The sequence below is a fragment of the Brachionichthys hirsutus genome, chromosome 7 (assembly GCF_040956055.1).
Source record: "Brachionichthys hirsutus isolate HB-005 chromosome 7, CSIRO-AGI_Bhir_v1, whole genome shotgun sequence".
NCBI lineage: Eukaryota > Metazoa > Chordata > Actinopteri > Lophiiformes > Brachionichthyidae > Brachionichthys > Brachionichthys hirsutus.
In genome coordinates, this window is record NC_090903.1 from 4,227,736 (window position 1) to 4,243,776 (window position 16,041).

General features: G+C 43.1%; 1 protein-coding gene across 1 annotated transcript in view; it reads right to left on the reverse strand.

Annotated features, from left to right (window-relative positions):
* LOC137895755 (arginyl-tRNA--protein transferase 1) overlaps positions 1-16,041 on the reverse strand; it is a 46,106-nt gene that overhangs the window by 29,600 nt on the left and 465 nt on the right. Inside the window, exons 2-8 of the mRNA XM_068741260.1 lie at positions 13,431-13,494; positions 13,245-13,307; positions 12,984-13,087; positions 12,404-12,637; positions 5,649-5,851; positions 3,257-3,385; positions 2,169-2,297 (exon numbers count right to left, since the gene is read on the reverse strand). Coding sequence (XP_068597361.1) covers positions 2,169-2,297; positions 3,257-3,385; positions 5,649-5,851; positions 12,404-12,637; positions 12,984-13,087; positions 13,245-13,307; positions 13,431-13,494 — 926 coding nt within the window. The remainder of the gene's footprint in view (positions 1-2,168; positions 2,298-3,256; positions 3,386-5,648; positions 5,852-12,403; positions 12,638-12,983; positions 13,088-13,244; positions 13,308-13,430; positions 13,495-16,041) is intronic.

Below are 16,041 nucleotides of genomic sequence, written 5' to 3' on the forward strand. Positions count from 1 at the left end.
CAATAAAAAAATAAATATAAAAAAGAATGTGTAGCTAGAGGACGGCCTACAATGGAAGCTTGGATTCAATATCCCATAATCTTTACCAAAACCTAGTTTAATTTATTTTCTTTTATTGAAATAGTTTGTCATGTTTTATTTTTTGGGTTTTGCCCATGCACAGGTCTTGGTCGAGGCCATCATGAAGAATAAATACAGATTGAACAGAATTTGTTTTCCTGTAAATGAATGCCACATGTGGAGGAACTCAGAGTCACGGGTCAGCACTTCAGTTCAGTTCAGTTAAAAACAGTAAGTGTGACTGTGTGGGCGTGTGTGTCTCCAAATAATGCAAGAATGTGCTTCAGTGTGCTCAGGAAACCCTGATAAGAAGTGGACGAAATAATATCTGGCCCGCCTTCCAATCATGAGAAATGCATATACACCCTTAAACAAACAAACCCATTTTCCTCTGGGAGACTGCACTGTCTAATGGCGGGACAATTTTGTCGAGGTAATTCAGCTTACACGTACACACAAAGACACACAATCTCTTCCATCACTTGGCTCAGCGCCAGGCGGACTCTATTCCACATTCTGTTCCTAAGTAATACTTAAAGGGATTAATGAATACCTCCACAAATACTTTCCTCGGCAGCAAAAGATGGAATGGCACAGCACCAAAATGTACCAACAACCATGTGTTTCCAATTTCTTTATGAATGCCACAGGACAACGGAGCGCTCGGAGCTTCTGGGAAGCGCAGGCCGGTTAACCAGGATCTTGACAGGCATAGAAAGAACAATCCCCTGAATTTAATGCTGTAAACTCAGGAGGGGGTTTCACAGTGGTGAGTCCAACTGAGGGGGGGGGGGGGGGGGGGCATAATAAATTTGTACGGGAATAATTAGAGATGCCCGGTTATAAACTAACCACAGTTGGGGCAAGGCAAGGCAAGATGACAGGATCTCCGGTTCTGCCATTTCAGCAGAGCTTATTCGGAGTCCAATACCAGGAAAATGGAAGCGTTGTGTGCCTGTTTATTAGAGCGTGGAACCAGCATTGACATCTACAATTATCTCCATGCACACAAATGTGTTGGAATTTTCCATTTAATGCTTTGAACCCTGTCAGTAATGTGTTGGGTGTAGAGTCATGTCTCGATACTACTCCCTGAGGCAGAGGTGTCAAAGTGAATTAGAAAGAACATACGGTACACTGAGGAGTCATCTGGTCAAACTTATTGGCGCCGCAGCTGATTCTGGAGAAAGATAGGCAGTCGTTGCGTCTTGTTGCCACTAGTGACGCATTGGGAAGTACATCGGCTGTGGTGCTCACACCAAACACCTGGGGCAAACCACTCAGACTCCATCTTTCTCCAGGATCACCTAGTGGACCTTGAATTCGCCACTTTACCGCACTGCAGATGGTTCAGTCGAAATCAAAACCTAAAAGTCCATCATTAAAAGAAGAAGTTCATTTTGCAGACAGGAAAAGTTGTTTGTGCAGTTCCACACTTCTTCACTGTGGAACTGACTGGATCCCAGGGCGGTTGCAAACCTGAGCTGAAGCTGTACACGCAAATGCACATTCCCCTTAATAGAGCCAGTGTTATGGCACTCGGAAAGAATCTCCATCAGTCTGCCCAATCTGCCAGCTTTTATTATTTATTAATTACCTTGCCTTTTACGAGCTGGAGGATTCGGTAATTTAGTGAGGCGTGTTGGCAGGAGGACGGAGGCGGGAGGCTGTTTTTTTCCAGCCCTGAGGGACAAAAGGCCCTCTCAGGTTTGCCCAGCAACTCTGCATCCTGACTAGACTTTATTTTCTCCTCTATTAAATATATATAACATGTCAAAACACAGGTGTGGGCTGTTGGATCATTTACTGTGTATTATGAATAAAAAAATGTAACCTCTGTAAATCTATGCTTGCTTTCTGCTCCAAGTTCTTATTCATTAATAAAACAATACAACTCATTCACCTAAAATAACATAGTGCATAACCTAGTGAACTCTCTCCCTCTCTCTCTTAATAGAGTTGCTCCAACATAAAATAATGAGCCCATGACTGCTAAAGTTCTACTAATGTTGTGTACACTACAGTAAAACAACTCACAAGTGTCCAGAGGCTGAAACAATTATGTGTTGTTCAATGCTGTAGGTGCAAAAATAGTAGCCATGCAGTACCTCGGTCTCACTACATTCGCTGGCATCATCACCATGAACGGCCATCTGGTAGCACGAGTACAGCGCCGCGGACTGCTCATAGGACGCCATGAATTGAGGGTCCTCAAAGCTGACGGGCACTAGCCTCACCTTCAAGTAGAAGATGGAAGGGGAAGGGAGCAAGGAGGTGGAGGATAGTCTTAAAAATCCTGGCAACGACTATGAGCAAGGAAGATGAGGAAGCATGAGGAAGATGAGGAAGCATGGGTGATTGGAGGAATGGGCAGTGCAGAACTCCACAATTATGACTTTAAACAATGTTATGCAAGCGCTTCAGCATGTCGGGGGTTCACATCAGTCTCCGAGTCCACAGGTAACACGGAAAGTCTGTTTGAAGTTTGAGATTTGATTTGATTTAATGAATATGAAATGGGAAATTGCAAAGAAAAAAACAACAAACCAATGGGATTCCGGGAGACTGAGAGTGTGCCGAGAGCTGCCGGGCAGGTTGACGATGAGGCTAGTGCACCACCAACCTTTTAACCACAGACTGGTAAGTCAGCACATTGTCAGGGCACGTCTGAACGGAACATTTATAGAGGGTGGGGTGATTGGGGCGGGCAGACTGGGGATAAATGAGGGGGTTCCACTTAAAAAACTGACCCCACAGCTCCAGACAGAAGAGCTGGCATGATGGAAGGCCAACTCAGACACCTGGAGAAACACTGCTCTCCAGCATGGAAACATCCCCCCCCCCCCTCCATTTCCTTTCCCTTTGCCCTCCCCTCTTACGCACATCTTTTTCATACCAACACATTAATTCAGTTCATACAGAAATTTGGGTTCGCCAAAATTCATTCCACTTCCAAAGAAAGAAAGTTTAATTGCAAATGAATTCATATTATTCCACCTCCAATACAGACAATACTGAAACTATTATAAATTTTAGCATATTATATAACGCAAAACTGAGTACCAACATAATATCTTCATTAGAGTAAGATTAAAAACCCTTCTGATGCTTCTGTAGGCACCCAAACCTGCTGGCCCTCTCCCTCCCTCCCAGAGCATCCCCTAGAACAGGACGGCCTATGCCCCCAGCCTCTGACCTGGCTCTCGGAGGGTTTGTCTGGAGGGTCCTTATGAATGGCCACCTGGTAGAGTTTGTACAGCTGGTAGGAGGCACTGAAAGAGGCTTTGAACTGCAGACAAGGGGGGTTGGAGCGCACTAGCCTCACCTTCAAAAAGAATATAGTCCGACAAAGGTTAACATGGAAACGGTGCAACGTAATAAGAGCAACAGAAGCGGCGAATATAAGCCTTTAAAAAAGGATGGTGAAGGCATATAGAAATAAAACTAGAACACCCTCTCCTGATTGGATCACATGAATATCGAGATCTCAAATATAATGGAAACATTTCCAGTATAACGTTTTATAATTCTCCTTCAGAGGACCGACTTGTTTTCATCAATAGTATTACTGGAGCTTATGGGAAAACAAGGTCGGTACAAAGAGGATGTGTTGTGTCCATCTTCATCAGGACATAAAAAATAAATGCACTTGACTCAAGATAACAGAGTGTAAAAAAAAACATTTACAACAAAGCTCAGACAGAAGAAATAACCATTAGCCTCTTTGCATTGTATTTACGATATTGTGTGTATGAGCCCATTTCCAATGCTTCACCATGCTCTCTGAAGCTCAAGTTAAATATCCAATCAATATCTCTGATCATTTTAAGTGTGACTCCTGGTTTGTCTGTTACAAGAAGCCTTATTTTCTTGGAGGTCGTCCGCCCCTCTTCTGGCTCCCCAAAAGCTCTTCAAAGACATTTGCTTTTTTACTCATTTTCGCTAGTTTACAGGCTTATTTTTTGGAGTAACGTATCACATGAACGAGACAAGCATCTTGACGTGTGAAGATTCACAAGCAAATGTCACTAGTTTGCATCCACTAATCAAATAGAGATGCTGGGCCTTTTAAATCGGAGGTCAACATTAGAAGTTTTCCATACATATTTAATTATTTTTTAGTTATTATTGAGATATATTTTTATAAGCTGAAATAATGTGGGTAAACCAATACTGAGCACATCATGGACAGCATGGAAATTAAATTTGAATGATTCTCATAACAGCCTTGAAATCTAACACCAATATTCTCGATTAAAATGACTGAAATAAAGCCTCAGAAAAGATTTTCTTTAGGTTTAATCAAAAGAAATATTCAGATTAAAGGGATGTTGATCTAAAACAGAATCTACTAGCCTTCTGAGCTCATTATGTAGACACGGTAGACACTGTCTACTAGAGTGAAAAGGAGAATGGTAGGGGAACAGTTTCCCATTACGAGTGCCTGAGGGGCTCTGAACCTCATTCTTACATTGACCCCTAGTGGCAGGCTAAAGGAAAGGCGGTAGCAGTAAAGTAATAAATGGACTGTAAATGCAGTACATTAACTTCTCCTCCCTACTAGTGACTTAACCGGCTCCTCAAAGATGACAATACCGAGCAGGTTTATAGTAAGCAGTCGATGACAAAGCCAACCCAGAGACATGCGTCGACACCAGATTTCTACGTATAAGCTTCCTCTCTAAAATATCTGAGGTATCCTGAAGATCGTTCTCGCCACGCAGAGCGATATCTTTAACAGATTGGATAGATGGAATTAAAATACTCCAATGTAAACGTAAATACGTTTGTACTGCTCAGTTACCAGTACGCATGCCCTGAGATACAGCATCAGATAGATCCATCACGCTGCTTATCAGCCAAACTGTCCATTAGCCGCAAATCTGACGCAGCCTTGCCACGTGCACAGATAAAAGGGTCAAATGGAGACTCTCTCAATTATTTGGCTTTTAAAACATACGATTATCTTTCCTTCACGAGGGATGACCTTGTGTTCATGCCCACTTAGAGAAATTGAATTGTAATTGCAGGCAAACAAATGATTCCAAGTGAAAAGAGTCGTCTGAGTGTCGGTCTTGCCGCTACAGTCTCAAGGGTACAGAGACAGAAGAGACAGACTCGGGCTCATCACTGCATCTGGCTCAGATTTTGGTCAAGACCAAGAATGACGCTTACACCACCGACCACAGCTTGAGGCCTTTGGCAAAGATCTTTCTACATCGTTCCAAACCATGCCAGAGGTAATTTCCATGTTGTTTCATACTGGCTGAGCTGTGGTTTTAATATCATCAGTAGGGTAATGCAACCCAGTGTGTGTGGTGTGCCTGTCGTTTGGCGGAATTCAAGCAGGCAAGAAGAGGGTTTTGTTCCACTCTGCTCTGGCCAGCTATCCTCTCCCCACATATAAACACATGGTGAAGTCACTGGAGCTAGGCGGCTCTACGAAACTATCAAGCTAAGTGAATCCGAACATTGTAGAGACAAAACGCTCAATCTGAAAGCAGCTGTACTCATTGCAAGAGGCAAATGTTTACTTCATATTAATAAAAAGAGAGAATAAAGCACTTAAATTTATATTACTTACTCACCTCAAGGCAAGAGTTACCACATAATGATTCAGCGATGAAATCTTCCAAGACTTTGGGCGGGTTGTTCTGGGAGTGGGACGTCGGGGCAGGAGAGACGATGGAAGGATCCCCACCGACTTTCATCTGCTCTTTGTGAAGACGTCGCTCCTTCCTCACATCTTTGGCTTTCCGACAAGGTGGGCGGTTAGCATCAGCGCCTGCGCCTGCACAAAGCAAAGGCTACTGTTAATCTGTAATCACACAAATGGCAACGCACTGAACTTTGAAAAGCATTTTGACTTGATTTAAAGGAGACATATTATGAAAAACTCACTTTTCCCATGTTTCTACACTATTATGGTGGTTTTTGGTCACTACCAGCCCAAAAACAGCAAAATAAATCAAGTGAATTCTGCATAGTTTGCGTAGTTCTGTAATTACCTACTGAAACGTGTCTGGCAGAAATCTTGCCCCCTGTGATGTCACAGAGGGGGAACGTGCACAAGATGTACGTGCACTCAATGAACTTAGGTTAATTTTCAGAGGATTTTCTGACAGAGCTGTTTGAGACAGAATAGAGGGGGCGCTGTCCTGCAGCATCGGTTTGCTATTTTGACCAAAGACTGACACAGATAGTTCAAATAAGTGTCTGGAAACTGCGTATATGTGATCTTTAATAACCCCCCCCACCCCCACCCCCCGATTATTGTATGATGTAAGACTGAGTGGTTAACAGCCCGTTAGTGTACAAGCAGATCAACCAATCTATTTGGGTTCAAGAGGAAGAGGCCTCATCCACTTATTTAAAGGTTGTGCATTAATTCCCCGTTACTTCAATCGGCATGTCCAACCCCAAAACAAGAAACGAGAAAGGTGCTATATAAAAAGGTTCAGTCCAGAAATGATCAGGGAGAGGGTGTTTTATGAACTACCTGAAGCATAGAAATATGAGACTAATAATGGCCAGCTTCATTGTCTACTGTGCCCAGTGGAGCAAAGGTCAAGAAGATCCTGTACAATGGCGCGGTCTCCCCGGACAGAATGTAGACCAGCCTTAATTTGCTCCATTCTAACAGGCTTATCAGTCTGCTCAACTGGAATTACCGAGTTAACATCTAAACAAATGAAAAGTGATTCCTCTTTAATTATTTACATCTAGTTTGCCACGCTTAGTTCAAATGATCAATCAATAGAAATTAACTTGCGGGCAGGAGTGATGTTTCAATTATTTGTATTGGCTATTGATGCTGGGAAATACACAAACGCAGACCTGAAAGTAGATTAACTTTGTCCACAAACCAAATCAAAGTGACAAGGATAACAACAGATATTCGGTTTGTGTGAAGGCAGGTTGATGTATTGTACTTATTGACCAGAAACAGATGATTCAATTTGGTGATGATCCAGAAGAGATCCTGGATTCTGGTTCATACATCAACTTAATGACATTGAGCTTCTCAACAAATGTAAGCATTTGTTAGAGGATTTGTTGATTATTTACTTCAATATTGTCCATCCGTATAGTTTGTAGAATTCTTGTTGAATCTATTTGTAAAGTCAATCACTGAAAAGCTCTCAGTAATTGGAGTGTGTTTTTGGGTTATTAAAAGGGAACCCGCAGCTTTTTTTACAAAATCGCTCTAAAACTATGTAAATACATGGGAAAAAATATATAAACATTTCGTACAAGTAATAAAATCCATTTTGTTTGCAACATAAATTGATACATGGTGGTCGCCATGTTTTTGCATGCCCAATGCATTCTGGGTTGATGATGTTAAATAAAGAAACTGAATCTCTTCTTGTTTCCCTCTTTCTGGTCCTCGTCTCATCCTTCTTCTACCCCCCCCCCCCCCCCCCCCCCTCAGACCCTCCTCCTCCTCCCCCCAAATCTCCTAAGCTCTGGCCAAGCCCTACAGCTCTGCGGGCATCCCATGTCAACAGTTTACACACCCACATCCTGTTTGGAGCAATAAGGAAATGATCGTGTTTTTTTTCCTGCTTGTCGTGCTGCCAGCCACCCTCATCAACTCACAAACTTTCCTTGGGGTTTAATGGTAGAAGACGAGTAGAACTGAAGTACTTTGAGTAAACCTTCGCACATTAATACACAAATCTAAAGGAATTACAGGGGGGGCCCAGTGGGTTCCTTCTGTCAGAGTTAAGTTGGTAAGCCTGATTGCTGACAAGAGGAATCAGAAATCATAGCAGCAATCGGCACTCCAGCTCAACCACAAACAGAATTAAACATCAATCGTACTATATACCCACATGTATTCCGGACATGGTAAATAACTATGGTTAACAATGATAACAGCAATAACATCAACACCACCAACAACAAATAACTATAAACTATAAAGAGAAGTGATTTAAAAGATGTTAGTGATTCCAGAGCTGATGGGCTTTATCTGCATTGTTCTCGCTTGAATAACCAACAAGCCCTATCAGAGGGGGGCTAGTGACAATGAAAGCAGCTAAAATGTATTATGCAGGGGAGTGGGGGGGGGGGGGGGGGTCGCTGTTAATCGGAGGATCACTGGAATCATGGTCAAGTTTTATTTAATATATTTTAAATGTCTTACAAATCAGATCCTATGAAAGACGAGACGCTCGATCACCAGCAGCAAGGACACTCATTCATTCACAAATCCACACGACTTTCAAAGCTGCTAGAACTTTTTTAATTGTCAATGTTATGACATACTCCTTCCTTGCATGTACTTGTGTGTGGAGATATAAACTCACTTAATGAAGCCATTAAATTGCCTGCTTCTTACAAAATAAATCTCGAGAGTGGGCAACAACGCATCCATTTAAATATCTGCACATCAACGTACAAACTGCACAGCCACAATGATCAACCTAAATCTAATCTGATAAACGACCTTACTTTTTTCCCCAGTTAATACCACGGTACAGAGGCAAATCTAGGATCAGATCTTTAGGAGGACTCGGCCCCTAATGAGAATGTAACAGTGCATTGCAAAAGTGTTCATCGGCCACGTAAAATCTCAAAGTAAAGGAAAGTGATAGAACATACTATTTGAAGAAGGAATTAATTCAAACCTCAAATCAATTAGCTAGACCACCGTTACATTTCATTAGCAAACAAATACATTTGGTGTTCGTTCTGTTGTGGTTAAAGAATCGTAGTAGGTCAGAGACAACAATAAAAGATTTTAATATATTACGCCCCGTAACAGGGCTTTCCAAAGGACACGTTATTTTACCATAACTATATACAATTACTATAACAGATGGCAAACCAACTCTTACCATCATAAAAACCCAAAGGAAAGTAGATTTCTTGAACCAACATTTTATTTTTATTGACCTTTTTACACTTGTGTTTTCCATGGTGTATTTTGGCTGACTTAATGACCCCTACATTTTCTCATTTTGCATTTACGAGGAGAAATGCACAAAACATTGCTCTTTGTCTGAACAACATGAAGCCAGTCCAACAAACCACACAACAATTAAAAGCCTCACACAACTGTGACACAAAACTAAGTCATCTGTACGACTCTGCACCGAGCCGTGAAGTGTTAACAATGATAGAGACTGAGCTTGAGTGACTTTTTCTGAATAGCATATCATAACAGTTTTTTTTTTTTTAAATGGAGGAGGAACACATCAAAGATCTGTGTGGCACATATTTAGCACCGAAAGACTAAATGTGATTAACTGCAACAGTTTTAACTTGATTTAATCTGGCATGATTCACTAAAAACCAAACCCAGATTGCATATGTATCTCTGTATGTTTACCTCAGGCTTTGTATACGCTGTATGACAAGTGAAGCGTTATGTTCTTTCAAGCTAGAACTCAACTGGAACCTGCCCAGTGCTATGAAGCGCTCCAGTCATAAACCCAGAGGAAAGACGTGGCCAGGCAGACCTGTGTGTGTTCTGTTGGAGGTAAATATGAGCGGAGTGAAGAAAAAAAAAAAAATCAACACAGTAAATCCTTCTCACTTCCTCTCTGCCAACCTCCTGAAAAGGCTTGTTATTTCTGACTGTCTATGGAGGAAGAGCGCGGTGCTGACACAGGTGTAAAAGGTGAAGAACACTGATTGTTTGTACATACGTCTGTGTCGATACAAGTTTTCCTGCTCCAATGCACACACTTGCCTTTTGATTAACAAGCATGGAAGCCAGTTCTCATTAGATACTGGCTATGACCTAAAATATAAATAGCTGTCGACAGTGCGACTTCCTGTGCCTAATGGGAGTTACTATCTCATTACTGTCTTATTTATTCTCCACAGTGAGTTGGTCATGAGGATATCCCGTACTGAGAGAAAGGTGGGGAACATTACAGATACGCCAAAGCCAGACACACTCCTGACAACACAGGACAAACACTGTCCTCATTCACCAGGCTTCTCCAAAGTGGAGCCTTATACAAAGTAAACAGCAACACCATGTGGCATATAATGGTACTTCAGCTTAGAATGGTCTCTATTGGATTGCAGTTAAAGTAAATCAACAAGCACTACAAATTTAAACTCATCTTTACTGCTGACCCCAAAATGCTAGATCTTAAATAAACAGGTGTTATAATAGCAAACATACAATTTTAAGTGAATAATGAGTTTTTTACAAAAAGCATGTGCTTGAATAAAATGTTAACACATTAAATCACATTTTCTGCATGATCTGAATATGTAAAACTGAACCTAAAGCAACTCAGTGTTCTAAAACAGGAAGTTATTTTGCTTTAAGTTACAGCAAGGACACTGATTAGGTAAGCATTTTTAACACAACGTATCCCTTCAGCATTCACATTGCAACATCGGCATGTGCAAGGCAAACTATCTTGCGCATACTGTATAAATAAATATACAGTAATACCTTGACATACGCATATAATTTGCTCCTGTACTGAGATCGTAACTCAAATCACTCGTATGTCAAATACATTTTTCCCATGTAAAATAACTGAAAACTATTTAATCCGTTCCAGCTGTCTAAAAACGCTCAAATCAACGCTAATAACAATGGGGGGTAAACCTTTTAAATTGCTATATAGGTATACACACACACACGATATAATAAATGATACAGTAATACTGTAATATAAAATGTGGTTTTATTATGAGATTAACTTCGAGACAGATGATTGCGCTAATGGCGGCGAACAGTGCAAGGAGGGAGGGCGAGGGATTTTATTATGTTCGCATAATGACAAATAAAGTATCTTGAATTTTGAGGGAGGCGGGAGTTGGATGGTATGCAGAAACTTCATTTTTTTTCATTTTCTAACCGCTTAATCCGTTATCGGGTCGCGGGCCAAGCTGGAGCCAATCCCAGCAGTCAATGGGCGAGAGGCGGGGGACACCCTGGACAAGCCGCCAGTTCATCGCAGGGCGTATGTAGAAACTTTATACAGTAATTGTATCTAAGACTTACATTAACTTAGACATAATAGTTCTGCCTTTGGAAGGCCTTGTGTTCTTGATAGCATCCTTCTGTTTGAGGATTGTACCTATCGTCGACGTTCTCCGCTCGTACTGGCGTGTCCCATCACTTACGGACACCACTGTCACGTTGATCGATAATGTTATGCTTCATCTCCATCGTCATCACGCATCTTTTCTTGTCACTGTCAAAAATGTATTTTATGATTAGATATTTCCTGAAAATCGGGAGTCCCCAACCACGGGGCCGCGGCCCAGTGCCGGTCCGTGAAACGTTTCTTACCGGGCCGCAGGGAAAGAGTGAATCATTTATCAAATTTCCATTTCATTCATTCATTCAACAACTGGATTTTCTCCAATTTAACAATCTCCTGAGTCTTCGTGGTCACGTGATGCATTACTCAAAAAAATAACTCGTGAACTAGTGAAAATAATTTTTAAAACCCGTCTTTTAGAGCTTCTTTGCAAAGAGGAAAAGGCCAACTGAGGAGAAAGAAGAGGAGCCGACGACCTCTGGGAAAAGAAAGCTTCTTTTAACTTAAAACACGGTTTATCTACAGGTGACTCACACAAGTTATATCTGCTAATATGTGGGACAAGCTAGCAAAAGAGGCCATGAAGCCATCAAAAACGACTTCGACACAGAGACCAAGAACCCTGGATTAAAAGACAAGAACTTGGAGTGTTTTTGAGAGAAAAAAACTTGAACATGAAGGACAGAAGAAAACGTTATTGAGTGAGTAGATATTGGTGTAATAATCGTTTGATAGTTATTACAAGTTGCGGGGCGTCACACCTAACACAGCTCACCACTACCCCTGGCGTAGTGGTTAGCGCTGTCACCTCATAGCAAGAAGTTACCGGGTTCGAATCTGTTCTCCTCGTGTCTGCGTGGGTTTTCTCCGGGTTCTCCAAAAACATGCAATTTAGGTGCATCGATTACTCCAAATTGTCTGTAGTGTACGAGTGTGTGCGTGAACGGCTGCCTGTCTCTGTGTGGCCCGCCGATGCGCTGGCGACGCGTCGCAGCTGAACCCCGCCTCTTGCCTGTCGCAAGTTGGGATAGACTCCAGCAACTCCCGTGACGCGCAAAGCGGAGAAGAGGCTTTATGTATGAGACAATCGTCTCATCGACAAGAAAAATGGCATAATAGAAGGTTTAGCCCGGCATGAGACGGGTCCACGGCACGGAAGCATGGACAAAGGTTAGTGACTGCTGCTGTAAATGCCTGAATGCTGCATGTAGCCAGTCTTATATTTCCTTCACACCAAAGAAAATAACGATGTCCTTTCCTTACATTACCGTTGCCCCGTTAGCAGCACGTTGAAAGGTAATCATCAGTTCTCTCACCTGGTTTGGGAGCTGAGGCTGTTCTCCCATCGGGAACAGAAACTAGATCTGGTGTTGCTGTTCCTGGGTCTGTACTGGTTGCATCTACATCTTCCTTATGAGCTTCTGTGAGAGCTGGAGACTCTGCTACTGCCACCTGAATGTCTGCGCTGGAAGCACATTTCATTTCTGACTGGCAGATTTCGCGTGGTTTCCGTGGACCCGCTTCTCCACACACGGAGTCCATTGGTTCTCCTACAAGGCACACAATCAGAACTGCTTTATTGCTAGATAAAACGCACAGCACCAACACCAAGGTGAGTCTGGGTTTATCTCCGACTTTAGACTCGTCACTCTCGGGGATAGGCAGGTTAACACATCGTCTCAGCATCAACTCTACACAGCGCTTTACAATTAGGCGTCACATTCACACATTCACACATTCACACACACTCCAGTGGGCAACTGCTGCCATGCGAGGCGCTGCCAGGCCCACCCAATTTGGGGTTCAGTGCCTTGCCCAAGGAGACTTAGACATGTGGACAGTCAGAGCCGGGATTCAAACAAGTACAAACAAAGACCAGTTCAAGTATCTCCTCACCTTCGTGCTGTCCTTTTGGTAATTCCCCTTTCAAAATGAATTTATTCACCTTCTTCAGGATTTTCTTGTGAGATTTTGAAGGCTGGAATTTCGGAGCGTGACATCTTGAAGAGAGCAGCAAAGGTTCTGTTACCACAGTGTAGATTAGCATGCATTTGTTTTAGAAAGACTAACATCCGCTTTAACGCGGCTGTAAATAGATCATCTTGTGTTTCGCCGGTCTTGTGAGTTACGAAATTCCGATGGGTGGATTATCATTACCTGATGGTGTACTGCGGACAGCAGGTCTTGTTCAGAATGGGCTTGTAGACATATTTCCCACTTCTGGAAAATACAAAACAAACAGCCGTCATCATCATCAATGATTTAAAACTTCAAAGACGGCCTTTTCTTGAACTATATTAATGTGAAATTACAACATATCATTACAAAGGAAAAGCCTCTGACCTTCTCCAGCCTCGGTCTATGAGGTCCTGGTAGTCCTGTACCGTCATGGTGTGAGACCACATCCCTGTAGACAATGAAAGGGATGGCATCATTTGAACTAAGACGACAGTTTCATGGTACGAACTCCCCATGCAGAGGAAGCAACAAATTCTAAAGCTTCCCTTGATGGACACGTCACATCGAATGCAAAATAAAGGCATAAAATGGCCTTTGTTCCTGTTACGATAAGGAAACAAAGTCCAGTTAAGAGTGCAAGACGACGTCACGATGATGTGGGCTGAAGGCTAATTCCCCTTCCACAGCAGCTTGGGTCCCGCTTCCCAGGGACGTCTGTTTTTCCTTTCTCAACTCCTGACCTTTTCTTCTGCAACCACGAACACACACAATCTACGAGAACGCCATCAGTTACTGGAGGCAATCATTGTTTATCAGTTCACACAACACAAACAAACTGAATCATGTCTGATGTCCCAGGAGGACGGCGTTCAGCCTGAGCCCGCGTAGACCAGGAGACGACACAGAGTCGGTCCCACAGTGGGCCAGGGACAGGACTCGGGTCAGAGGCCTGCAGAGGGAAGAGGCTTTGGCATTGCTTGGAACAATGACACCGGTTGGAGTAAAGCAAATCTGATCAATGTGTCAAATCTTTGATCTTGCATGAGACTTTTCTTTCCAAATTTAAGGGATTGTAATCTTCACTCTGGTAATATTTCATCAGCGTGAGTAAAGACTCAGCAAATATCTAGAATTTCAGATCCTGGGGGGGGGGGGGGGGTATGTTTAAATGTCACAAACAAATGACCTCCTCATACATTCAGAGTCATTTTATGCCACAAAATAATCATGATTTCCTTTATAGAAATTTTCAAGTACAAATAAATATCCTGGAGAAAATGACACAGTGACTTTTAGTGAAACAGAAGTGTGACAAAAAATATTTTATAAAAGCCTTATTTATTCAGCTTTATTCAGGAAACCGGAAATTGAAAAAGGCAATAGTGAGGCCGACTGCATTCACCTCCGCTGAGGCATGACAGACCCAGCAGAACACAGAAGGGCAGATGTTGTCCTCTGCAGCTGGGGGACGGCACAGAGGACAAGGCCTCCCATTGAGCACCTGCTTGGACAGCAGCACGGCTCGTCAGTCTGGCCGTCGTGCTGTTGATGGACTTAACAAGTCTCCCTGTGGACCGACTATCGGTGAGCCAATTCAAAATCCGCCTCCGTCCTCTGCTCTGCTCCAGCCGAAAAATAACTGACTCGACCAAGAAGCCTTGAAAAAAAACGTGTTCATTCCCATTTATTCATTTGACGGACGGGAATCTAGTTTTCATCCACATGCTTAGAGGGAGGACGAACAGGCTCAAACATGTTAGCATGAAGCTCAGAGGTCACCAGGCCAGCTAGCTACACCTAGACTAGCATTAGCTGATATCTGACCAGCATTACAAAGTGGACATTCCCGTCTCCACATATAACTGCTCCAGGACACAATGTCCCCCACAGCGCAACGTAAAGTCACTCTTTTCTGAATGCAGGTCAGCGAAGAGAGAGCGCCACACAATTTAGCCTTGAATAACAGCTGCTACTGCTGTACCTCCGGCTTGTCCCCTGAGGGGACGCCACAGCAAATCAGTGTCTCCACTTCACCCTGTCCTTTGCATTGTCCTCCCCAACACCAGCCACTCTCATGTCCTCCCTCACTACGTCCATGTATCTTCTCCTGGGTCGTCCTCTAGTCCTGTTTCCTGGCAGCTTCTTACTCAGCATCCTTCTACCGACATAGTCCCTGTCTCTCCTCTGGACATGTCCAAACCATCAAAGTCTGGTCTCTTTCTCCTTGTCTCCAAAACGTCTAACCTTCACTGTACCTCTTATTGTCTCATTTTAATCCCATCCAATTTGGTCACTCCCAAGGAGAACCTCAGCATCTTCATCTCCTCCCCCTCCATCTCCGCCTCCTGTCTTTTCCTCAGAGACACTGTCTCTAAGCCGTCCATCATGGCTGTCCTCACCACCGTCTCTAAGCCGTCCATCATGGCTGTCCTCACCACTGTCTCTAAGCCGTCCATCATGGCTGTCCTCACCACTGTCCTGTAGACCTTTCCCTTCATCCTCGCTGACTCTCTCCTATCACAGAGCACACCTGATACTTTCCTCCACCTGTTCCTGCACACGGTTCTTCACCTCCTTTCCACATTCTCTCCATCACTCTGCACTGATGGGTACTTGAAGTATTCCTTCTAACTTCACTGTCCCCCCTGAGACCTTCTCATCTACACGCATGTACTCTGTTTTACTCCTTACTTACTCTCTTATGCAAAATCAAATCCACGCACCAAGTGTACCCAATGACGTCATCGCAACTCCACCTGGTCGATAAAGGCCGCCCCGGTTCCCGTCCACTGCTGACTGATAGCTCCTTTGCTAGCTTGAGGCTAAATGTAAAGTAAAGTAAAAGGCGAACGGTCCGGCTACAGCATTAACCTCGAGTCTAGCTCAAATGAAACAGAGCATTGAAGTACAAACAAACAATTATGTGTAACTGTAGTTTAAACGGATTTTATTTTACGGCAGAGTTCGTTTGGATGATTTTTGGCATGTTGCCGAG